Genomic DNA, 26,877 nt, shown 5'->3' with positions numbered 1-26,877 from the left:
AAGACCTTTTTAACACACAAGGACATAGTGAGATACATATGTAAAGAGACAATTACTAGATCAAATATTGAAGTAAAGCACTTTTTATACTTGCTGCCTGGGCAGCTTTTGCCTTTCGTGTTTGGAATGAATTTTTGGATACAGTTTAGAAAACAACATTGACTAATTTTTTTTCCCCCCCAGAGGACATTATTTTGTGTTTTGAAATTGAGGAGGTGCCATGGTGTGCTGCAGAAGTAATTTAGAGACTAGTGTTTTAAGGAAGGATTTTTTTAAACTTGGAAATAACCTCGCATGCCTTTTGCATGAGCTAGACAGCATCTTAGTTGCAAAAGAAGAGTTTTGTGACTTTACTTTTAATTTTATTTTCTTTTTTTTTTTTTAATCCTTGTCTTTAAACTTTCCTTTGACTTTGCCAGCATAGTTGGCTTCCTTCACATTTGGTCAATTTAGACTCAGAAGTAAATACTACCTATTTTTCATACCTATATATGTATAGGCATACATGCTTACACATTGCAGTAAAAAATACTCCACTACTTATGATCAGTCCTTTAACTCCACCAGGCAAACAAGTTTGTTTCCCCTGGGAGAGAATCTCAGAGACCTCAGCAAGACCTTTTTTTTAAGCCAGAGCTCCTTCCGATAGATTTTTGCTCAGACTTCAGTCTTAGAGCTACTCATTGTGGCACCACAGTAAGAGAAGTTCCTGTTAATTTAGTGGCAAATGGCATTTTCCCAAGATTTGTGTCCTCTGAGTCAGGTAACAAAAGGCTCACATTTTATAAAAGTTTTTGAAAGTCACTCCTGGGTACCAGATGTGAAATTGCTAATATTGTCTTAAATATTCTTACAGCTAGTGTGTCAACATAGGGCCTGCTTCTGGTGCTGCTCTACAACCCTTTATTGAAGCAATGTATTTGCCACAGTCATGTTTCTTCATACCCTCTCACCACACTAATTTATTCAAATCCCCCCTCTTCTTTTCCACCCCCAGAATCTTCTTACCAGACACAAGAAATGGTAAGAGCAGAGGCATCCTGGTCATGTGTAAAGGTGAAGGATAAGTAAAGTTTCAAGGTAGTTTACTTGTCCATAGCTGTGATCTGAAACAGAAAATAGTTAGGGGACAGCATTCACAAAGTGTCAAAGAAGTCAATGAAACAAAAAATTTCCCATATATGCTTTGAGATTTTTGCCCCAGGATGTCATTGTAAGGCAAAATGATCTCAAATTAATCACAATAAATCACAGTCTAGTGACTTCTGATTAGATAAGCTGTTCTGTTCTTAAAGAGAAATAAAATGTAACAGAAATTTATGATTTTTAATTTGGAGATATTTTTATACGTGTTATGACTTCATACCTCAAATATGGATAAGTAAAATGATCTCATAGAAACCTGACTAGTCTGATAATGCTTTAAACAAAGTTAAATAATTCTGTAAGAATTATTTAGCATCCCAGAGGGCTTTGCTGTTTGCAAAAAAAGGAAACATCACAAGTGGTGACCCATACTGATTAAAGTATTCTCTGAAGTAATTAGTATTTTCTCTCTTTGTGAATGGCATGAGATGAATTCTGCAGTAAAAGCTTTGAAGAAGTAATGATTTGAGCTCCAGTTACTTAATGAACTAAGGACTTCCGACAGTGCCTCAGAAATGCTTAAAACAAGAAAACAACAAAAATTCATCATTCTCTCTTTGCTTTTGCCAGCAGTGGATCCTACCAGCCAAATACTAGAAGCCAATGAGTACTGCCTTAAATAACTGCCTTGCAGCTGTTCCAAAGAGAAATCCAGAGCAGTTTCCATTAGAATGGCCTTTCATGGCCAGAGCCCAAAACCACTTCTCCCACTCTGTGCCATTGAACACAACATCTCTATTTTCTCCTCATTTTGTTTGAACTGGGGTGAAAGGGATTTAAGCTATCATTGCCACAGAATGGTTATCCTTCTCATAATGTGCTTGAGAACTGTCTGCCGTGAGCTGGCACAGCTTTCCCCAACGAAGTGCAACAAAATTTGCATTTTGGATTTGGTGCCCAAGTTTCTGCAGTCAGCAAGTGTGTGGATTTTTTGTCCCCCTTGAGCTGAATAAACAAATTAGCCTTGTTACCAAAACAGACCTCTTGTGGTGGTAAATACAGCAGACAGCAGAACAAAAGGAAATGGTGGGGCTGGAAGAAACAATTTGTGATTAGCTGTATATCCATCCAGTTACAGACATCATAAGAAAAACTAAAATACCAGTACACCTTTTTCAAAAATTATTCTACTAGATGAGATTACTGGAGGTTCAAAATGCATCTCCATTTTGTTTAAAGTAGACCAGTACTGCCTTAAAGGCAACTGCTCAGTAAAGTGTGTACAAGTTAGTTATAGAGACCCCATTGTTTCTAAAGTTTTGAGACAAAGATTTTTCTATATTCTGTTTATATATTTCACAAATATCTCAATATATCAAAGCAAAAGAAACTCATATTGTCTAACATATATTTCATTAAATAAATGTAATTGTTTTACTTTACTGTATTGTAAACACAGAACAGTCTTCTTATTTCCATCTGTAAATCTCTATTTCCAGTCCCAAAATGAAATTTGCTAGCATTTTGCTTGTAGGTTAAACTCTCCCAAGTGTTCACTTTGCTGGTTTGCTCGCTGAGGCATGATGGAAGGTGTGCCCTGGAGGTAGAAGCAGCCCCAGTGTAGCCCACAGTATTTTTTCAGCATAAAATTGCTATCTTTGAGCTGCTGTAGCCAATAATTAACTCCCAGCTTGGTTTACTAACTGGGTTTAAAGGATGCACATTGTAAATAATGAAATGATTTATGCATGAAAACTCATTTGGGATGTTGTAGGTGCAGACATTTTTCCCCTCCAGCTGCTTTCACTGTGGCTTTCGCAGTGCTCAGATAGGACTCTGTGCTGCACCTCTCTCCAGAAAATCCGTCCCAAGGTGGGGGTCTCTGATAAAGGTCTGTCCTGCACTGCACTCATCCTCACAGCAGCATTCAGGGACACACAGCTGTTTGCAACAGGGCAGCAGGGGGTGAGCTGGGCAAAAATGGAGCAGCCCAATCAGCACCATGGCAAAGACATTTTGTGAAGGCATAAGAGGTGGAATATTTCAGTCACTAAATGAGATGATAGAATATAATTGTCTTCCTGTGTCTCCCACAAAGCCACAAAGTGTTGAGCCTGTGCCCATGTTTGGCTCGTTTTTGTGACGCTCAGCTTGTCATGAAAGTTACCCCAAAGGAAAAGAAGTTTTAAGAGCTTTGCAGAAGCCCTTTCTGTACTTTGGAGCATTTGGACTTAAGTGCCCAATTTGGGCTCAATATGCCCTACGTGCACCCAATTATTTTTTTATGCTCTACCTTCAGCCAACTTTTTTTTTTTTTTTTGCAAGTATCTCCACATTACAGTGAGGATCTCCCTTTGAGCTGGGAAGACAGATAAGGGCTGGCAGAGAAAAAATAAATCCTTAGTAATCAACATATATAAGCCATTCTAGGAATGTAAGTGAGGGTGTGATGATGTAGAACTATGCCCTGATTCAAACAGTCTTCATTTTCTCCTCTACTGAAAAACTCTCTATGAACATTTATGTAGTACTTGGGAGGAACACAGCTCATTGAAATGAAAATTCTGGTTCTGCGGAAAAGGAGCAGTAATACAACAGTGTGTGAATTGCTGGCTAAGTTGTGGATGGATGAGGCCACTCTATCTTTTCTTTTTCAATTCTTCTTGTTAATTAATTCTAGCTTTTAATTTCTTAAATCTCCTTTTACTTGCAGAATTTTGGAAGGTCAACAACCTCACTGGTTTTTTAGCCAATCTGTATAATCATAGTTCATCAATGGGATCTCTGTCACTTGTGAATTATACCTTCCAAGAGTAAAACTGCCTGTTTTCTCACTGTTGCTGAGGGCTGGGTCTCTTTAATACACTGAGTGCCTAGAATGTTAAGCTGCATTTTGAGGTATAAACTGTAGGATACAGAAAAATTCTCAGTTCAGTTTCGAGTAGTTGTCAGCTTGACAGTTTGTCAGCTCTGAGAGTCTGCTACGAAAGCATCCTAAAAATTACTGAATGCACTAGCTGTTGCCACACAATCCTTAAGTAACTTTATGCTTTAGGATGTTTTTATAGCATCAAAGGGATCCCCTTTAGAGATTAAGAGAGAGGTTAATTTGCTCCTGTCTTGTCACCTTTGTGAATGCCAAAATGAATCTAGTGAAATGAAGTAACCTGCTGTGACAGACCCACCCCATCTTATTATACAGATTTATCTTTAAGTCTGTTGTATGGTTACTTTGGAAAATGTAGTTCTGAAGAGGAGGAGCCATTCTGTGTTGGTGATAGGGTTTCCTACTTCCATTGTGCAGATGAAAAATATGTCTGTGCATAAGGCTATAATGAATCAGGACCCTTGTCTTGTGACTTTATGTTGTTTTTTTTTTTTACTTCTACTTTTATCTTTGAAGGAAACACATCTTTTCTGCCTTATTTTAAAGCTTTTCTTTCATGTTCTGCAGTTTGAAAAGTAGTCTATGTTTTTCATTAGGTAATGGACAACTGTTTCTGCAAATTGGATTTTTTTCCTCATCTGTTGCAACTTTACTTTCATAAACCCCATGTTTAGCAGTTGTGGGTTGATGAAGTATTTACATATTGATTCAGTTATGCCTATACTTACTTGCTTATCCTTATTTTAAAGATATTCCTAATTTATACCCTTCTTTGGGGATTTTGAAGTTGGTAGTTTGCTGAAGTTTTTCAGCTTGACCCCTTTCAGTATGTTGGTAACCTTAAGATATTTACATAAGCTGAAAGCAGGGGTACTGATTTCCATTCACTGCTGCTCAAAAAGCAAAGATATAAGAGAGTTATTATGGTTTTTTTAATCTTAGTTTACCACAAAATATTAGAAAATTTGTTTTTCATCTCCTCTGTGTTCTGGGTTCAGAATTCAGCAAACAACAATAAGGAGAGGAGCAGAGTGTGTTTGGAGAGTCTAGGGTTAAGATATTTTAAAGAGATTTCCTGGATATGGATTCTTTATTTGTGGCTTACAAGTTTGAAAAGTGCTGTAAAAGTCAGACGTTAGTATTCTAAGAATGTTCCACTCTGCTTCTCTCGACAAGAAATAGGTGCACCCATGGGTACTGGGGGTGGGGAGAGAGTAACCTGCCTTTTTTTGTTTTGTGGATCAAGGAACTCTCAAACTCTGAGATTGCAGAGGGGTTTGTAAACTGATCATCTTCCCCTCAGGCACCCCATGCTAATTAATGCTTTGTTTAGGCAGGATCAGTCAATGGTATTTGAAAACTTTTTGATGTTTGTTTTCCACCCCAAGCATGTCTCCATACACACTCCTTACCAGGTGAGCAGCCCTCACTGGGTGAGCTGGCAGGATGCAGAGATCCCCTCTCCCCTTCTGCTCCAGGCAGGCTGTGTGCTCTCCACTGCTGTCTCTGCCCCAGGAGGGGCAGGTAGTAATGGGCTGCTCTCCCAGGGACATCCAGTGGTCAGGACTGTGGATATTGTGGATCCGAATCCTCATCCTGTTATTCAGGGTGTGATGCAGAGGTGGCACAGCAGCAAGATGAATCAGGCACAACACATGGGAAAGCTTACATGGGCTCTTCTTCCCAGTGTTGCCACTGGCACCCCTATGGTGTGATCCCAAATAACCAGAGGAGAGGAGACAACCAGGCAAATAGTGCCTGAAAAGGCCAGTGCCAAGGTGAATTGAATGACTCATTGCTGAAGAAGAGTGACTTTTATTTATTAATTCCTGGTGCCAAATTTCCTGGTTTGTGAGCACTGTGCTGTGATTATAACTATGTCTCATGATATTAAAAAATTGAATTCCATGTACTTGTGATTTTCTTCTTCTTTGATTTGGGACAAATGTGTCTTGGGTCATCTTCATACAGCGAGAGGAGACTTTGCTTTTAGCCTGCTTTTACTCTATTTTTCTTTATCTGTCTTGTTTGTTTATAACTCAATGTTTACTTCTTCCACACAGATTCATCCTAGAGGTTTAGTTAACATGGGCAATTTGCAGCTCCGTTTGTTTTAAACTTCTGTTGAGATATACTGAATGGATGAGGTAAATCTCCGGGCACCACACATCTGGCTTACACAGGCAGTGAAACACACTGAGTGAAACTTCAGGAAATTAAAATATAAACTTCCCTGCCCCTTTTCCTGCAGGGGCAGGAGAGGGGATGGGGTCTGCCTGCTTGGATATGCCTTTGTGGTATGTTAACACTTTGAGTACTGAGGGATACAGTGCATTTCTCTCCTGCTTGAGCCTTTCCAGTCAGTATCCCAGTTAAATGTGATGCCTTGGGATTTTTATGTTTGTGACCTGAGAGGTCAAAACCTTCCTTTAAGATATACAGTGGCATCCAAGAAAGCTGATAATCTGGAAGTCCTCTGCTGGAATTTTTGCCAGCAAACTGTCTCATCTTCTTCTCTTCTTCCCCTTGGGGGGATGGGGGGCGTGGAGGGCACAAAAAGATTACTTTTACAGGAGATCCTAGGTTTTAGATTAGAATGCCTTAAAAACAAAGCTTCTCCAAAATCCCTTACATGAACACAGCATTTTGTTTTTCTGTCTTCCAAATGAGAGAAGCAGCAAGTGAGCCTCATGCTAACTTCTCTGAGATTGCTCAAGTGCTGTCATAGTTTTAAATTGAACAAGTCTGGCTCTGTAGCATTTTACATACCCTTATGTGTGTATGTTCATTCCACCTTGGCTTGGCATTTCATGATTAAGTCATATTTTTTGTCATACTTTGTTTCAGATTTCAAACTAAAAGGTAGGGGAGAACATTGCACAATCAGGGAATAATTCACATTTTAAGCCCATGTGCAAACAAAACTACAAGGAAAAAAAGAAGGAAAAAGAAAATAAAAAGCATAATACTGGCCACATTTTAAATTTCTGAATTAAAAATTCATGTTTTTCCAGGTGTAGCACGCCTCTTTCCATAGGAGCAACAGTGAAGCAGGAATCATTACATGTGGGCAGCAGACATCTGAAAGAAAAAAACAGAGTGACAAATACACAGGCAAAGAGAATTTATTCAAGATCACAAGTATCTACTAGATCCTGCATCCAGATATTCCTACAGAGACTAAAAATCCTGTGCATTACATAATTAATGCAGATGTTGGCAAGCTTTTATATGGGCCACTAATTCATTCATATGACTTCCTCTCTCCCTCAAGGGTTCTTATACTTGACCTGTTATTACTACAAGGTCTTTAACCAAAGAATTAAAGCCAGATGTCTTGTACCTAGGTCTCCTTTTGTTAAATGTCCCTTATAATAATTTTTTTTTTATATGCAACAGATCCTACATGAGAACTTTCAAAATTTCTAAAGTAATTAAGGCTAAAAGGCTTCAAACCCAAGGGTTGATATATCCTAGAGGAGCAATAAAAGCATTATACTCACTGTGCTGAGAAATACTATTTACTCTAACTTTTTATTATCCTGGGACTGCAAATGTTTCTGGTCAATGTTTAGGCTGGAGGTAAAATCTTTCTTAAAAGACCTTTTTCTTTAACATAAATTTAAATGTCATGTAGTCCATTTGGGATATAGATGGAAAGTTTTGTATATTGCTTTTTTGGAATTGGCTTAATTGCATTGACAAATGTAGAAATGAAAAGAAACAGAAACAGTTTTGGGTAATTCTAAGGAGATCTTTATCAGATACTATTTTCACTTGAGTCAAGCTATGAATTCTGTTTCCCAATTCTGTATGTTTTTGTTTTCAACAAGAAGGTTAGGCTGGCTCTAGGACTTCCTGCAGAGTAACTGGAGCTGTCCAAAACCTATGGTTCACTTTGTATGTTTTAATGGGAAGAAATTGCCATCTTTTAGTGTTGTTGATCTGTTCCTTGATTTGGCTTCTTACCTGCATTATTAAAACTGGTTCTATTTTTGTAAAAATTCAAGTTTAGTCGATAGAGTTCCAGAGCAATAAAAGCAGAGAGGCAAAGGCAGATCTTATCTAGAAAAAGACTTTTATGACATGTGTTTCTTGGTTTGATTTTTTTTAAATTATTATTTTTACATATTTGTTGTTTACCCATGCTAAACAAGAAATCAGATTTTATTCAGAGGGGTTTCTTTTCCTAAGGTTTGCCTTTTGGGAATTGCACCTTGAGTAATTAAACGGAACTGAAAAAGGAAACTCCTTAGACATTTTCTTATAAGCCAACAGTTTTACCCAAAACTTCCACATTCTAGTGGAATATGGGCTGGTTTGTTGCCCCCCTAGCTGTTCTCAGCAGAGTACTCTGCAAAAAAAAATTAATCATGTGTTCTCTGACATAGCCATGACAATAGTTATTGCAGGAAATAAAGGTGGATGCTTTTAACACTAGTTAAGCCAAATATTTCTTTTCTTATTTCTTGGCTTACTCCTATTTCAAATTGGAATAAGTCACTTCTGGTGAGTTATATTTAAAAGCATTGTGTATTTCAAACCATTTCTAGAAACGTGGCTGATGCTTATAGAAATGCTATGTCATGCTTCCTTTATTGTTGATAAAAAGCACTTTTTACGGACATACATTATCCCTTGTAATTCACGGTCTCAGAACATACTGACAATCATTATCTAGGGTGTTCTTCCCACATTTTAAGATGGGACAAGAAGGAATACCCATGATGGAAAATGGAATGAGTTAAAACCTGCTTGGGAACGTAATGCACATTTCCTCCTCTTTGAAGAAGTAGTCTTCCACTACAATCAAACAACAGTTCTGTACACTGATAACATAAATCAGGTGTCTAGCAGAGTTAATTTTTCTTAATTATGAATTTCATGCCTTTAACTGAATCTCTCAGCAGAACTGCTTGGCCAGAAGCTCTTTTTCTAAGCAGTTTATAACTACATCAGAAATCATGCTGGCTCCCAGAGCAGATGGAACCATTTCTGGTTGTTTCTAATCTGGTTGCTGTTACTAGATTCCTCAGAGCAATTGTTTGTGAGTTGTGGAATACCATTTGGTCTGAAACAATTAATTTGTTCTGAAGCATGTTCCTTTCCTGTCCCCCTCCCCTCTCTTTGTGTACGTCTTAGCCATGAAGGCAATCATATGTTTTCAGTTCTGATGTCATTCTGGATTTTTTTTCTCTCTCTTTTTTTTCTCTCTTTTTTCAGTCCACAGCCATGAGTGAACCACAGTGCTACTACAATGAAACCATTGCCTTCTTTTATAACCGAAGTGGAAAATATCTAGCCACTGAATGGAACACTGTCAGCAAGCTTGTAATGGGACTGGGGATTACCGTCTGCATCTTCATAATGCTGGCCAACCTCTTGGTTATGGTGGCTATTTATGTCAATCGCCGATTCCACTTTCCTATTTATTACTTAATGGCCAACTTAGCTGCTGCGGACTTTTTTGCAGGGCTGGCCTACTTTTACTTAATGTTCAACACAGGACCCAACACTAGAAGACTGACTGTAAGCACCTGGCTTCTCCGTCAGGGTCTCATTGATACCAGTCTGACAGCCTCTGTGGCCAACTTGTTGGCCATTGCCATTGAGCGGCACATTACGGTTTTCCGAATGCAGCTGCACACTCGGATGAGCAACCGCCGGGTGGTCGTTGTCATTGTTGTTATCTGGACTATGGCCATCGTCATGGGGGCCATCCCGAGTGTCGGATGGAACTGCATTTGTGATATCACCCACTGCTCCAACATGGCACCGCTCTATAGTGACTCCTACCTGGTCTTCTGGGCTATTTTCAACCTGGTCACTTTTGTGGTCATGGTGGTCCTATATGCTCACATCTTTGGGTACGTTCGCCAAAGGACTATGAGAATGTCCAGGCACAGTTCTGGCCCCCGCAGGAATCGGGACACCATGATGAGCCTCCTGAAGACTGTGGTCATTGTGCTTGGTAAGTGCCTACTTTGCCCACCCTGTTGTCCCTGCTCTCTTTCTTATCAGGTGATTTCAGTAATCCATGCCTAGCTCCTGGGGGTCAGCAGAATTTGGAAGACACTGGAAGAGGTGCAGACAATAAGAGCACCCAGAGTTCACTACTGTGACCACTGGGACTATCAAGCTTATTTATGGAAGTTGATGTGACGTGGTCACTCAGCCCTGTAACATGAAACCAATGAAAATGTAATGTGGTGGTTTTTTGCAGCAACACGTGTTTACAATCTTTTGTAGCAACCTATTACATAATGTTTGTCCTTTTGCCTTTGAAGATGCCAAATGGCTTCCAACTTAAAATAGTACAGGGAAGGCTTGGTATTCCACTGAAGTATCTGTCGTCTCCTTTTTGCCACCAAAAAAGGTGTTGTGTGCATTCATGTGAAATTCCAGTATATGGAGAACACCTCAGAAGCCTCAGGCTATTCACAAAAAGATTGTGTGTTAAGCAGGACTGCATGTACCCAGTCCTATAGTGTTTGGTGCATTTGGTAATACAGGAAGGTAGCATGTGAGATACTGGTGTTCAGCACACTGCTCAGGAGGTGCGTAGGCTTCAGTGTTCGGCATGAGGGAAATAACATAACACATTTTGGATTCAGGAGGTTATTGTAATTTTGCGTATAGTTTTACTAGGGTTTTGTCTGGGGCTCCCAGTTTCCTTATGCAGAAGCACAACCTAAAGGCTGAGTACCATTTCCTGCTGATCTTCTTTGCTGTTTGTTCTCTTCTTTGTTTCTGCAGATGATAGTGATGGTGCAGTTGTCTCCTTGTCCCAATATGTCTTCTCACCTATTAGGTCTCCCAGTACAGTACATGTGTCTCCCGGAATCCCAGTAGCCTGTTGCATCAGATGGTTGCCCTAACAGTTCATAAATGCAATTGTTATGCAGTCTACAAAGCCCAAAACTTAGCCTCATTTCTCTCCTTGACATTATGGTTCCCGTAGGTCTATGCTGTGAATTGGTCTTTCTATCACAAGTAGCAGAATGGTGGCAGAGATTGGGTGTGAGTCACTGTGTCAACTCACTTTTTAGGTTAAGAATTTACATGTTGTACTTTGACCTAGTAATTTGCTTTCCAACCAGAACATGAATTGTGCAGTTAACTAACCTGCTAAACCATTGATAAGATGTATTCCGTCATGTCCTGCTCTTCTCTTCAAGGAAGGAACTTATATATGAGTTTTCCAAGGGAGACTGTAGTGGTTGGTGAAACCTCTCCTGACTTCATGGTGGTTCAAAAATCTGTCCTTTCCCATCTCCACGATTCTCCTGGCAGAATAAAAGATGAGGTTAAGAATACCAAGAAAATTTGGGTTTTGCAGTCCTCTTTTAGGGAACAGCTCTTTGTTTTCCTTCCTAAAGACATTATTGTTCATACAGTATTTCCTATGAGGTGAAAGAATGGCCCGGCCTAAAAAATAAAATAATGCAAAAGACCCCAAAAACACCTACTAAAAACAGTGGATGGAAAATAGTAGGCACTTCTATCAATGCAATGTGGAGTTGTAGCAATAAATATTCACTGAATAAATAGCAAATATCAGCTAATCCCAAGCATGTATGGTACTAGACTTATTGTTTTATTAAATAACTTACTATTTTATTAAATCTGTTCAAAGGAAACAAAAGTGCTCGTAGACTATCATTTTTGCAGCTCCCACCTTGGTATCTTTTGCAAAGGGTTTGGGGTTTGGTTTTTTCCCTAAGCAATGTGGTTTCTAGAGGAAAGCTAGAGGAGGTCAGTCATAGTCCTGTAGTGTAAAGAAGCAGCAGTGCTTTCACCTCCTTACCACCTGGGAGACACAGTTGCAAGATAAGGATGGGTGGGAAACAGCTGTGGGTTTGCTGTGTAAATTCTTTTAATTTAAGAAGTAAATAAATAAAGAATAGACTGAAGTCAAGAGTTAGGCTTTGGGGTAACCACAGGGACTTTGAGGGAGTTAAATATTTGTGCATCAGGATGTTACCAGACTGCTATGTACACCATGAGAAATTTTCATTAGTTGCCATCAGCTGGGAGTATCATCCCATATTGCTGAATTTGCACTTCAGGGGAGGATTGTTTTGTGGTTCTAAAGAAGAAAAGCTAAGCATCACTTCAAAGGACTTCTGGGCAACAGATATCGCAGATATCAGCAGGTATCTCTTGAGCAAACAGTGTGGTCAACATGTTGATCAGGCAGGTGTGGTGATGCTCTATCACTGTTTGCAGTCTACTTGTAAGTCTGGCTTAAAGTTTTCTTAGGCAGCAGATTTAATTTCAAGGGTCATACTTTCTGAGTGCCTTCTTGAAAAGGTAGTGCTTCACGTTTATCTACTGGAGCTTTAGGAAGGACAGAAAAGGTGAGTGTGCTAGTCTGCATGGAGCAATTTGCTGAACATTTATCTCATGTTATCTGGCTTTTTCTACATCGGTGAACCTCAAAAACATGCAGGAAAAGAATCCCTGCCTTTTTTAATGGTGCAGATCAGAGTAATAATACATTGCTCAACAATACATTGAGCAATGAGGTTTGAGGCAGAAACTAACCTTTTGCAGGAAGTGAAGCTGAGAAGGAGAGTAGTTTATTCTGAAGATGCTTCTCCCTCCTCTCCTTCCCCACAGCTGAGTGGGGAAGGGAGCTGGTTTGTGTCAGCCTGCTTTACACAGGAGAAGACAATTAATTTTGGAGGAGAGGGAGGGTGCCCTGGGATTGAAAGGAAAACAGAACTGCGGCTCTGGGTAAACCTGTGAGCATTGGCAGAGGGAGGCAAACCATTCCTCATTTTAGAATCTTTGTTAAAATTACAGCTGCTCGGCTGTAAGTAACCCCATTGTGAAATGGGCAGCAGTGAACTGTTCATTTGACTTTTAAACTTCCATAAACGGGTGTCCTGGAGTTGTCCTGCTGGCTGTACTCCCAGGCACAGCCATGCTGCTGCTGCTGCAAGCAGAAGAGCATCTTTTCCCCTGTCTGCATTCTCACTGTGTTTGGAGGCAGGAGGGGGAGGGAATAACACAAGAGCTTCTTGTTTGTTAGCTGCCTAACACGGCCTGGCCTCCTCATGCCTTGCTGCCTTGCTCCAAGAGGAGAAGAGCTGCCCCAAAGGGGTGCAGTCCTCCAGGCAGCGATGCTGTCAGCATGTGCAGGGAGGGTGCCAGCTGCCTCTGACAAGAGGGTGATTGTGTGGGGAGGGCTATGGCCGCCTGACGCACCGACTGGAGCGGTCGGGATCTGGCACACTGCGTCATCCCACAGAGCGGGTAGGATGCTGAGTCCTAGGAACAAGTCAAAAGCAGAGAACAGATTTGTTGTTTTTTTTTTTTTTTCATGCCCTCTTGTTTTTTTCCTTGAGTGAAATAGTTTAAACAGAAGGAAGTGATTTCATAGCTGAGCCCTTTTTTCTTTTAACAAGGCTGCTTTTGAAATCTTTCAAAAGTAACAAGTAACATAAAGCTCTTTCTCTAAACCATGCCTTTTCTTTGCATTGGAACTAAGGAAGAACTGATCTGTGTACTGCACACAGCCATAAAATCATGTCTGGTTTGGCTTGCAGCTCAGTGACACTTTGCCTTTCACCACCACCATGTGTTCCCTTTAAATGAGCAATCAGGGAACAGGCAGAAACTGAGCAGATACATCAGCTGAAACTTGGCATCCTCTCTTCTGTTCTCCACTTTTTCTCATGTTACATTTAAAGACAAAGCTAAGCTGTTTTTCTGCTGGGGATCATAGTTAGACTCTGAAAGCATTTGTCTGGGCCAGTTTGGCCCCAAATGGATGACAATATCTAACTATTGTTTTAAGAAATAGTGAAAGCACCAAATTAAGGATTTCAGAGCCCAGGCCTAGATAAACTAGCTCTGGTCTGGATTTCCCTGGCTTGGAATCACTCATGAAAGGCTAGGGTCTTTCAGAAATTTTCAGGTGCATACCTGCATTTCTAGAGAAGTACTGGCTTAGAATGTTGCTGTTGAAAAGTTAGTCTTTATTTCTCCTGCCTAAATGCTGATTAAATATCCATCCTAATTTGTCACCTCTCATTTTTACAGTGTGGATAACTCTGCCATATACCTCCACATGCATCTTTGGGCATTCATTTCTATTTAGAATTTAGACTGTGAGATTGTGATACTGAGGGTTTATAACTGAATTTCAAATAAGCATGATACCAACAATCCTTATTTGTATTTTACTAATCCTGAGGATTAACTTTCTGTGTTGGGTGAGCTCTCAATGTTGTTTGGCCAAAATTGGGCATGCCTGTTGAGCCAAGAACCACAGCTAGCCCCCAGGATGTAGGGAGACCAAACAATGAAATCAGAATTGTTTACCCTTTATGTTCCTGGGAAGTAAAAGACACTTAAGACTTTCCTGTCTGTAGAATCATCTCCTTTGTTTGCAGAAATGTGGTTTACTCTGTAATTGGGACATTAATGTGGGCACAGATAAAAAAGCTGAAGTTTTTTTTTTGTATAAACTCTGAGTTTGTATAAATTTTGATTTAAAGGAGTCTCGCAGTGTTTGAAGACAGTCTTTTACTTACTATAATGAAGAACTAAATGTAAGAAAAACATCTAGAAGTTCAGTATAAACATCTGGAAGGGTAGAACTGCTCAGCAACAGCTTTTTTCCTGCCCTCTCTACAGCAGTTATGAATTGCATGAGACTTATTTTTTAACTTTTCTAGCTTTTTTTTCACATCTAGGTGCCAAATGGGAGTGGAAAACAGCAAAAAAAAAAAAAACTGATAATGCACATGAGCGTTCACATATGCTGTAGCTACACCATTGAAGAAAATAAAGTACATTATTGATAACTTTAACTTTTCTGAATGGTTGTTTTGACATTCAGTCTGCATCTTCACTTCCTTTTCCTTCTCATGCACTAAAAGCACTTGATTATCAGTAAAATATAAAAAGACTATTAAATAATGCTACAACCTGACTGACAGCACATGGTGTCTTGACAGAGGCATGTCTTTATTTCCATACCCCTCATGCAGCCTCAGTCAAGTAATTAACTGGAATGGTTTATCTTTGTTGGCCTTAAGGCTTGAACAATATGAAATACATTTCATCAGTTACCAAGGCTGTGGTCCTGGACTGAGATGAAGATGATCATGTCTAGGCAGAGCTTGGCTATGGCATCTCTCAAGCTTTGACAGACCTTCCTGCCTGTGGAACACTATTCCTGTGCGCCGCAGGAAGCATCACCCCTCTTACACAGTGCAGCTTATAAGATGATCTTTTGGAGAAGCCAGGGTTTAACTCTGAGCCCAGAGACTGTAAGAAGACAACTTCACCTATTTACCTCCTCCTTGAGGAGTCCTGCTGCTGTTGGGAGAGATGAGCTTTGCAGCAGCATTTTTCCTGAGATGACTGAAACTGAGGATGCTGTCTCAGCTGGGAGATGTCCTTCCACAAGGTAGCAGTGGCCTCGTGGGGAGAAGAGCAGCATCCAGTCAAATGTTTTTCCTTGTAATTAGTACATTTTTTATAGAGAGTTGGGCTGGGCCGTAACATCATGCTGAAGTTCAGATGAGAGCAGCATTTTTCACAGCTTCTTGTGTGGAAGTGGTGCAATGTGAAGCCATAAATACTGTGTTACCCTGTGGTCTGCACAGGGGGCCAGTTCAGAGTCACCAACCCTCCCTGACCCCCGCGCCACAGAAATGTCACTTGTGTATTGATTTAATCCTGACAGAAAAACAGGGCAATAAACTCTGTAGTTGGTGCAGGCAGTACAAGTCTGACCATCAATGACTTTCTGTTCTAGCATAGAGGTTGCAGTTATGTGCATTCCCAGTGTTTTTAGATCAGTATATTTTAAATGTGCATATACTGTGAATTTAACGCTACAGTCAAGTAATCTGGGAAATTGTTGCCGATGACTGTAGCCTAAATGGAGAGCTCATAAGTTTACAGGATAAAATCTTGTTTCATAGTATGGAGAGCAAAGGTTTGTAACATGCTTTCAGAGATGCAGTGTGACAGCAGTACTTTCAAGCTGTATCATCAAATATTTGCATGAAAAAGTGAAATCTTTATTAAAATTATTATTTTAGCACACCTTACCTATACTACTGGATTTTGGATTACTTGGATTTTTCCCTCCTCTCTGTCTTCTCCCTCTTCTCCCTCTGGCCTTAGGAGTAGTTCTGATTGTTGCTCAAAACCTCCTTGAGGGAAAAAACATGCAGTTTAGAGAATCTGTGGTTTCCAGGCCTTGCCATTTCCACTTACTGTGAATCTTTTTGGTTTTGTTGTTGTATTTTTTTTATTTCCCCGTGCATCTTAATGACATTTTGGTATTGACTTAAGTAACAGTGTACTTACAATTTGCCAGTAGATGAAGGGGAATAAAATGTATTCGTTCATATTTGTTAGAAGGTTTAATTGTGAAATCATTGTGATTTGATAAGAACTTTAACTTCTAGTCGGTGATTCATAACAAGTGTACTAATATTTTTATGTTTGTAAATGTAAATATCTGTTTTCTATTTTCTTGATAAATACATCTTGATCACTATATTAGACAGGTGTAGCACTCTTTTCTAACAGGAAGACAAATTTTCACAAAGAATTGTTAAAAATCCGTTAGGTTTTCTTTTTCCAGTTAAAATAGTGAAGGCATGAAAACTTGCCAAGGATCTATGTACAATATGGATGTGATTACACAGTGATTGTAGTGTGTTTTAAATTTAACACCCTTTGTAGGATTTTTCTTGATTGTTTGATATATTTCATGCTGCTGGTAGAAGCAGTACTATGTGTGCTCTGTCTCAAAATCTCAGTCACTAATCATTTTTATTGTCTTTTATAGTCCAGCAAATGAATTCTGGTGGATCTTCTTGAATTTTTTCTAGTAGTCCCAATCCAAACTCTTCCTTCACCAGTTACTGGTTGGCTGGTGAGAATGCTGAAAGCAAAAGTAATAAGGAAGCACAGGATCTGGAAATTAGAGTGAGGTCAGTTTGTTTGTGTGATAAACTTCATAAGTAGCTTTCTTTTCCAAAATAAGCCCATGCAAGCTCCATTTGATGAAGCAGAAGTTACTGATGCCTTCTATCCAGGCAACTTTCACTGGACCCAGAGTATGGCTGGATGTGTAGGAAGTCTCACTGTAAATGTTTTGTTCAATTTCTTCACTGCCTCTCACAGTTAAAACTGATACATCCCTGGAAAATGTCTTTTCTCTAAAGTATTCCAGGTATCCCTACAGCATTCAATGTTTCACCCTGGAGAATCCATTTAGAAGTTTTCTCCTTTTTTCCCCCTTCAGCTAAGAATCCGAATTATTTATTTTCATTCAAAACCCTTTGAAAATGCACTTTGAGGACCTTCCATCATTTCCCAAGACAGGAATGTGGTTTTATTTTATTTTATTTTATTCTTCAGAGGGAAAAATGTCTCTAGTAAATACATTCCTTTAAGTATGATGAAAATGAGGCCTTGTTTAACAAAACTCCTTCCCCTGACTTCAATATAATTTATTACTTTTTCAGATGAAAAATAAATTTAAAGGGCAGATGAAAGATCTCTTCATTTTTCCAGGGATCGCCAGAAGAAAGGAGTAAGCCTTAAGTAGTTCTTACACTTCACATTTTGATTTTAAAACAATTATAAATGAGAAACTGATTCTTCTTGCTTGCATAGGTTTTGACCTTTTGTAAGAAGCTTCTAAAAATTAATTGCAATGGCAAAAGTAGGTATATTTCTCAACAGGCCCTGAGAATTTATTTGTATTTTCCTTTAATTTGATAATAGGATTTGGAAATCACACCTTGACCTTGAAAAGTAGAATCCAAGATTTTCACTTGGATCCAGGTAAAATAACAAAATGCTGACTAAGGAGTGATATTCACTTACTGAAAATCCACACCAAAATCAAAAATTAATTGGTAACTTATCTTGCTCTGATATCAGACTCCACTTAGCAGTGCTCCATCCATGAGTAAGCAATCATCAACCAGAGCTTCTGCAAAACAATGCAGATGGGCATGTTTTGTGGGACATTTGCCCTAAAACAGAGGCCTTGGTAAACTTCGCTGAATGCCCAGGTCAGAAATTGTTACCAAGAAGAAATTTTGAAAATCAGCATGTACAAGAAGGCTTACAGTGAAATGCCAGCACATGGCCAAGTCCTGCTGATCTCTCAAAATTTGAGAATTTTTAATTTTTTGGAAGAGAAGATGGCAACCCGTCCTTTCTTTAGAAGAGGCAACAATAGTGCTTTTAAAAAATGGCTGCTCACAAAGTAACATTTTTGTCCTCTAGAAAGCACATGGTTACGTGGAAAAATTGCTTCTAAATGTTTTGCTTATTTTGTTCATGGACCTTTTGCCCCCTCAGCTAAAACTGGTACATCTTTTGCAGCTCCTAAAGGAAAGCATTTGCAGTCTGAAGGTATGGGGTAAGGTCCTTGTCCACCCACTGGCTTCTGTTTTCACCTTTGTGATACCATTTGTCTTTCCCGTGTTTCAGCACACCACCCAAGTGCTAAGTCAAATTTACAGCTAGACCTCAGGCTCAGAAATGTTGTGAACAAAAATGCCAGCCGTTAACTAGTCTCATTGTAAAACTGGATTCAATGAGGCACTGAACTCTTGTTTGTTTCCACCAGTGGAAAGAAAGCACTGACAACAACAGACTGTTTTGTGCAAGAGAAGCAGTGGTCCTCCTTCTGCATTGCTTCACAGTATGATTAAGTATTCTAGGCTTGTTTTTTTCTGGGATTATCTGTGAAAACAGAAGAAAAACAATTTTCAATATCAAATTTCAATTTCAATTTTCAATATTACTTTTTCTTTTATAGTTTCAGTGAAACTATGGCTCTTAACATCAAATCACAGAGTTACTGCTGCTGACAAAACTTGCTGAGACATTTGAGGTACAGCAGCCAGTCAGTGCAGTGGGAAATGGTCTGCAGTGATTGATAGCTTTCAGACAGCAGCCATGGTTCTATCCTTCTAGCCTCAGCATAAAAAAATGTTTATCAAAAAGGCTCAGTTTCTGCATTTTTTTAAATAAAGATATTTAGAATCTGAATATGGAAGGAAGATATGATTCTGAGTTCTTCTGGTGGCAGCAGAACATCTTCCTCTTTGCAAGTTTCTTACTCATGGGGATGCTGTCACTGAGCTCATTGATGGACTACTTTTACTTTCTTTTTTTTCTTTCAAAGATATTTTTAGGGTTTTTTCCTTTTTTTTTTCCCCAGCTGGTCCACCATAAGTTTCTCTCAAACACTTACACATTTGGTACCCTTCTTTAAAGCTGGAAGCAACAATCACAGCAGAAGATCCCCATCCTTTCTGTAGTTCTTGTTTGGGAAAACTTTGTGTCACACTTCTACTTTCCTCAGCATAAGATAATGTCTCTGAAGTTCATTTTCCTCTATCCATGTGGACAAATGCTGATATTATGTCCAAGTGTGCTGCTTGTGTAGCGTGACAAGTCCACTGCTGGACACATATCCTCTCCCATCAATGCCTAGAGGACAGCAAGGGCTCAGAGTTTGTATGGAAGGTGATGAGACTGTGGAAGCTATGACATCATTTGTAAATCTGAGGTATTTAATTTGCATGCTCTGGTGTTGTCCATCAGTCTGCACTAGCAAACCCACTAGCAAACAGGAGGAATTTGAACAGGGATGAGTGCTTTGAAGTTTGTGGATAGGGTGATGTAGAGTTTTGCCACTGGGAAAGTGAGAACTTGGTCTGTAAAACTGCCCCAGACTTATCTGCCATGGGGGTGGCCATCTGCTGCTGGTGGGAGAGTAGCCTCTTGTGTGCTGCAGAGGTTGAAGTAATTAATTCCTTGATGTTGGCATTAAAAGACTGTGAGGTTACTATAAAGAAAAAAGGTTGAGACAAGTTTGAGAGAAGTGAAGAAGTGAGAGAGTAATTCTGTTGCATTTTTTTGTGTTTGAGTAAGAGCTATCTGCCTGGGTCTTTCTGTTTTAATAAAGTCCTTGGTATCTGATTACAAGTTTGTTAATATAACCATAAATATGCGAGAACAGTTAAGATTTTTGAAATACCTTCCTTCATTAAAGAAGTCATCTCTTGAAGAAAAGGGAGGGGATTTAGCTGTTAAAAGGAGGAAAAGCTGCCAAGCTCTCCTGGATTCAGTACCTTTCTTGTTCTTCTAAAAGCAGTTTTAAGGGAACTGTTTCACATCTTCTGGTATTGATATAACCTTAGAAAGAACTTGCTCTAACATATGGCATTGATAATTCTCATCTTCCCTTGTTTTATGTTGCTTTAAGGTGCTCATTTTTTAGTTTTCTGGAAAAGTACAAGGAGTAATTTATAGATGAATTTTCTAAGCAAAAGTTCAGTATATAGAGAGTAAAAAAATACTGTGTAAATCTGTTGTGGTTTTGTAAAATGATTGCTACTTTTTCTGTAGACTAAAATTGAAAATGGAGAGATACCATGTTGGGGGACATAGCTCTAAAGGTGCAGGGTGCCCAGGGAGCTAGCAGCCTGCTTGCTGTCTGATACTCAGCCTTGTGAACACATCTGGCCTTCCAGTTGCATTTTGTATTTACCCTCCTTCAGCAAGGAGTGTTATATCTGAGTATGTTGTAGCTTAACTTCTTTCCTATTATTGTTACCCACACACACAGAAAGAAAAGGTGAAGTGAATGCATATTGGTTAATAGACTGTAATGCCCCTGTAAACCATGGGGGCTGAAAATGGTCCTTCACTGAGCGTGATCTGCATCTGATCCTTGCCTATTTAGCCAGAGTTCTGCACAAGATGAGTTGTGTGGGTTTCTGTCTTTCCAGCAGAAAAGCTTGGCTTGGTTCACTCTATGGGGAGGAGGGATCAATTTAAGTAAGCAAAGTACTTAGCTTGAAATAAGTAATGTAGCATTCTTTAGAAGAACTTTCAGCCAATTCAGCCATCAAATACCTGAGTGCTGCACTCACCATGTGTAGTCCTGTGATAAAGCAGAAAGTGTTCAGCTACGCTGGCCTGGCCCCAGCAAGGAAAGTGAGAGGTGTGCATAAAGCCATATGCACTCCAGAAATACTAGCTTTTAAGCACATTCCAGTGAACACAGTACTGATTGATGTGGTTTCCCAAGAGATTTTCCTTTTATTTATTTTTTTATTATTCTTCACCCTCCTGCCTCACCTTTCCCTCTGATCCCATCTCTTCTGCTCTCTTTATTTCTCAGAGTGACCTTGCCCCTGTTTGGCTGGCAGGCAGGAGCAGCACCTCTGACAGCCAGCATAACTGCCAGGGTAGTTTGTGGGAGCCGGAGCTGTCAAAGGATGTTCTGGGGCCTTCACAGTAGAGACCACCCTGTCCTGGAGCACTGGTGCCCCATATCTCATGCCTCTGAGCTGGACTGGGCTGCCAGACTGTCCTGGCTTGTGGCATGGCATAGAAAAGCAATTCCAGACCTATTTCCAGAAAACAAATTATAGCCACCTTCCTGCAAACCACTATCATAGGCATAAATATCCCATATATAGAGATTTACCCTTAGAAGAAAGAACAAATGTGTTTCTTTCCTGAATTATTGGAACCAGGTTGTGAAACGGCAGGCCCATCTGTTCCATTTTTACCCGGGCAGTTCACCATTTAGGCCTCTGACTGATTTATGTCTCTGACTGTAGGAGAGAAGTGCCTCAGTGGGAGGAGTCCTGAGCGCTTTGTCTGCTGGGTAGGCCGCCATTTGCTTCCCAGCTTCCCTGACTGTGCTGATCCAAGAAAGGGGGGCACCAGGATGCAAAAGAGCCTGCTGTCTTTGGCCACTGGCCAGGCACAAGTCAATTTACTACTGCTGCTGAGATTTTGGGGGTATAAGGGTTGGGTTTTTTCCTTAGTTAGCTCCCTCTGCATCCCACAGGAGTTTGGAGAAACCAGCTGGGGCTGAGACACCTCCTCTGGTTAAAGGTGTAGAGGACACATGACATTCCAGGGCTATAACTTCTCCTCAGTGCCCTGGGAAACTCAACATCAAAAAGATACTATTTTATTTTATTTTATTTTATTTTATTTTATTTTATTTTATTTTATTTTATTTTATTTTATTTTATTTTATTTTATTTTATTTTATTTTGTTTTGTTTTGTTTTGTTTTGTTTTGTTTTATTATTCTTTATTATTATTCTTTATTATTTATTTTTGTTTTATTTTTTCAGTTTATTTCATTTCATTTCATTTTTGTAGTTGCCTTGTACTTTCAGTTCCTAAGTCCAGGGCTTCACTGATCATCAGTAATTCAAAAAGTAGATTGCCCAGAAATAATGGCCAGTTAAGGTTTGATTCATAAGGAAATTGCACCTGGGAGGCACGTACACCCAGAGACGCAGCAATTTTCTAGCATGCAGTGCCTACAACAGTGCCTCAAATTCCAAAATCTCCTGCATTTAAAATGAGCTGAGAGAGATGGCTGAAGCGCAAGTTCTGCATTTGTCTGTATAAACACATGGATTTCTCCACGTGTACTGTTGAAATCTTAGCAGGGACACGAACCAGATTTCAAACCTTACCTTGAAACCAGTGATGAAACACATTAAAACCTTGACCACAAAGTGTTCATAAGCTTTGTACTTTATGCACTTCACTTTAAAGCAATTCACCTTTCTCCCCAAAGTTTGCAGAGTGTCTCCTGCATCCAGAGACTACCAAGAATTACCCTTGACTCCTACAGTAGAGGGAATCTTGCCCCGTGTCTCTTACGGGATGTCATCATTGCATATTGCACTGTTGAGTGCAGATTTTCCCCAAAATAACAAAGAAAATGTTATATTTGCCCTTATTAGAGAAGCTTGACATGCTTTACATTTGAAATTTAAGTTCACTGCCTCTTTTTTGCTGCAGTTGCTTTCAAACAGAAGAGATAAATGTCTAACAGATGCAGCAGTTTCACTGAGCGTTTCCTCAGATGTGTGTAAGAAAGCAGAAAGCACAACAAGTAAAAATGCCAGCCCAAGCAGAAGGCTTCTGTTGTAAAGAGTTAAGTTGGATTTTTTTTAACAGGAAGTACTGTTAGTACAGTGTACAGCCTCTAGTACCCTGATAGAATTGACTAAATATCTGCATGTAGGCAATTTTGAAGGCAGCATTTTGCAGCAGCGTGTTATGGTAGGGCTTCTGTGTGTGCTGACATCTGTGATAGTAAGAGATGTTTGTTGCCACATCTTGAAACAATATCCTCCACTTCTGTGACACAGACTGACCGCTTTCAAAAAAACGAGAGAAGTCCACATACTTAGAAGATGAGTAGTGTATTTTTTGTTGTTGTTTAAACACCTCTATTTCTCACGCCTCAGAAAAATGAAACACAGAGTTATTGGAAACACCAGGCACGTTACCAGCTTTTTTAAGACCTGTGAAAACAGTTATTAGGCTAGCAGTAATAACTGTTTGGAAATTTGATGAACCAACATGAGAGGTATCAGTAAGAGAAATATCTGGAAATATTCAATGATTCAGTAGCTCAGTTCATGTATGAACTGTTCTTTAATTTAGATAGAGGACTTGTGTTAGAATATTTTCACCCTTTTTGATTAAAGGGTGTGTAGGCACATTGCAGTTTGTGCCCTTGGTACGAGGGTTTTCCAGGAGACCCCTTATTGCTGTGACCACAGCTGCCCTCTTCATGGCAGTGTCTTCTGGCTCCAGGACTTGCTTGGAGTTCAAAGCACTCAAGAGCTGATAGAGACACCTCTATGGTGCTGTCACATTATGAGTAAGGCAAACCTTTCTGACACATGAAGAGTAAAGAAATTTAACAGGGAAATAAATGCCCTTGTGTTCCAGCTGGTCCTCAGATGTCAAAGGGGCTGGTGGTGGCTGGGCCTGGATTCTGGGTCATAGACAAGTCCATACTAAGTAACAGAAATGCAGAGGCAACGCAGCACTCTAAATCCAGCAATGTCCTATAAGCACTACTCCTATTACAGACTCACAGGTAGAACAATACCATGCAATACACTGTAAGCCTAGTCATGCCCAGTGAGCCCTCACAGCCAGAACAAAAAGGTCTGGTGGCATTCAATAGCACTCACCACCAGGTACAAAACAGTGTCATTTCATGAGCAACAGAGATGCGAGTTCTTCTTGGATTGCTCATAATCAATACACTCTCTGTGAAAGCATGCTTGAATACTTATCATACAAATAATGCAGGTGACAAAAAATGCATTTAGTTGTGAGATGAGTACGTGTGCTAGAAATGTGATGACAACGTAAGCTAGATTTCTGAAATTCCCCTTAGTATAACACTTAGTACAGCTGAGTCTGACCCAATAGGTGCTTCTGTGGGTGAGGAGATGTGTACAGCCCATTGACCATGCCTGGATACAATGAGAAAGGACGGCTAGAAATAAAGATGGAGAGGTGGCTCTCTTCTGCCATAAAATAACTCTTGGGTGTGTCTCTTTCCATCTGGCTGACACATCTCAACACAACATTTCTCTGGAAAAGACTGAGTTTTTGTTGTGTCCATAAACTTTTACATGTGTCTGTTGCAGTGATATGCATTGTTCTTGCTGGCATTGCTACCTCTGCCTCTCCCTTTCTCTGTGCTCATGGACAGTGCTCAGATGGTGACCCCTGTGATATGATCATCTCACTGCTTATCTCAAAGCCTCCTGACAATGCAATCAGCTAACCAACTCATTTCTTTACTTATTGATGATTTTGCTCTTGCCTGTGCACTGCGTCTACTCTGAACATGTGAATTTTCTACTGAAAAAAGCTTGCATTGCAGCAACATTCAAGCTCAGACTTCACAGCTAGCAGCAGTGTTTTACAGCCACAACTGAGCCTTGCGAGATCTCTGCGTTCAGCCGTTTCCCATCAGCCCTGAACTCCTGCACAAAGTAACCCTTATGGATATGGGAATTAGTCTGTCATGCAGAATAAGGAAGAGATGGAGGCTGTGGGTCAGTTACAGGTGCCTTTTTTGTTGGTTTTTTGTTTGTTTCTTTTATGAATGAAACATACAGCCATATCTGCAGAAACATGCTGCCATAATTGCATAAATATGGAACACATCACAGCCAGTGAACATCCAAAAGGTGGATTTCAACAGTTGCGGTTTTAATCTGTAGGGACCTACCCTGGCCCACGGAGAAAAGATGAGATCCAGTACCATTTGAGACAGTAACAGTGTTTATAACTTACTGGAACAAAACTCTCGTGTTTGGGGAGGGTAAGAGGGGTCTCTCTTCTGGGTACTGCTTCTCTCCATTCTCATTCATTCCCTTCCCCAAGCACACACGCCTCGGGTTTTACAAAACCCCATAGTTCAGGGACTGATGCAAGCTTCTCCAGCCATGGGTCAGGTGGGACGAGAGGAAAGTTCACCTAAAAGCCATGTCAGTAAGGAGGAAGGGTGGCTGGACTGTAACCAGGATGATTTCTTGGGCAATGGGGCATGGAACTCACCAACCCAAGAGACTCCTGTGGCATCCCAACACTGCAGGCTTTGCAGAGTGCTCAGCCAGCTTCGCACATGAGCCCCACAAAAAGTGGATTAAAGTGTCAGGGAGTGAAAACTGTCCTGCACAGACCATGTTACTTGCCCCGTACCTGTAACTTAGCCACTGATGCTGCATTCTTAAGGGACTTCAAGGTGGTGAAACTTGAATGAGCTTTCTCTAATAAATGCAATTAAAGACAAGAGAACACACAAAGAAAAATATAATTAGTGAGTGCTTGTTTTCAGAAAAATATGTACCGGAAGTACTGTGAAATCAACAAATTTGCAGTAGGTCAGACTGTTCATGGCTATGTATTCTCATGCTCGTAGATAATTAATGAGCAGGATTACAATATCAGGGTTTGGATAGCATATAACAGCAAGAACACCAATGACAGTAAAATGCTTGTGATGTCACAGGATGCCTAAGGAAACTGAGTGCTTATTCTTTTGAAGGGCAAATAAGTGGGCTCATTCCTTGTTGCTTTTCTCTCCTAGAAAACACCAGGGACAAAGAAATCCCTGCTCCTTTTCTCCCCTTGTAGCTTGCAGAACAGTTAGAGCCCAGCAGATTAAAAGCTTGCAGTGGTGTTTGGTTTAGCTCATTATTTAAGGCACAGCTGTGATCAATCTCCAGGCTATAAAGTTTATAAGAAGGAGCTGGAAGCATGGGCTTTTCCTACAGCACTGAAATGGCCCCTCTGCCTTGCATTTGTCTCTCATTTAGCTAGCCTGACTTTGGTGTGGCCGCTGCTCTGAACTCTGTAGAAAAATGAGGAGAAGCCAGCAAGTATCACCAGGAACTACAAATGAAGTCCAGCAAAAGCTGATCTGAGTTTGCCTCAGGGCTTTTTCTTTATGCATCTTCCATACACACTGCTGCTTTGTGGGAGTTTACCTCAGTGTTGCTTGAATATTCCATTGTTAAAACATTTTAAAAGAAAATAAAGTCATCCCTGAGTGGTGCCCTTCAGTGCATTGCTGAGTAGTAAGGAGAGTTTTAATCTTTTCTGAAAAAGGAAAAAAGCTTTGTATTTCATTTAGAACAGCAGAGGTACTTCTTAGAAGCAATTAATTTGCTGAATAAAAGGATTTTGCAAGCGATTTTCTTTCAATGTACTAATTGCTTGTTTATCTTTTTTATTTTAAACCCAAAAATTCCTCAGTGGAGGGCCTTTTTGCCTGTAAGGTCTCATTTTATCTCATGCAGTTTCCTGTTTACTTTAGGCACAAGCCTACAAGTATCTGCTGAAACAAAATAAAAAACCACACTCCTGGAGAAGTCTTTCAGATTCATATATCAGCATGTCTGTCCCAAAATAATCTGACATGTGCTGGTAATATTGAGCAGTGCTGGTGGGCACAGCCTTTCTGCTTGGTGTGGTGCTTTTTTTTAACATGGAGCAATACAAAAGCTGGGAGCAGGGATTTGAGGAGGTGTCTTTTTTTTG

General features: G+C 40.0%; 1 protein-coding gene across 3 annotated transcripts in view; it reads left to right on the top strand.

Annotated features, from left to right (window-relative positions):
• The window catches only part of LPAR1 (lysophosphatidic acid receptor 1), a 67,883-nt gene that overhangs the window by 26,407 nt on the left and 14,599 nt on the right, over nucleotides 1-26,877 (top strand). For all 3 annotated transcript variants that reach the window (XM_058823833.1, XM_058823834.1, XM_058823835.1), the window contains exon 3: nucleotides 9,197-9,944. In XM_058823833.1, coding sequence (XP_058679816.1) covers nucleotides 9,197-9,944 — 748 coding nt within the window. The remainder of the gene's footprint in view (nucleotides 1-9,196; nucleotides 9,945-26,877) is intronic.

The sequence above is a fragment of the Ammospiza caudacuta genome, chromosome Z (genome assembly GCF_027887145.1).
Source record: "Ammospiza caudacuta isolate bAmmCau1 chromosome Z, bAmmCau1.pri, whole genome shotgun sequence".
Classification (NCBI taxonomy): domain Eukaryota; kingdom Metazoa; phylum Chordata; class Aves; order Passeriformes; family Passerellidae; genus Ammospiza; species Ammospiza caudacuta.
The sequence above is the reverse complement of the archived record's forward strand: the minus strand, read 5'-3'. Positions and strand labels throughout refer to the sequence as shown.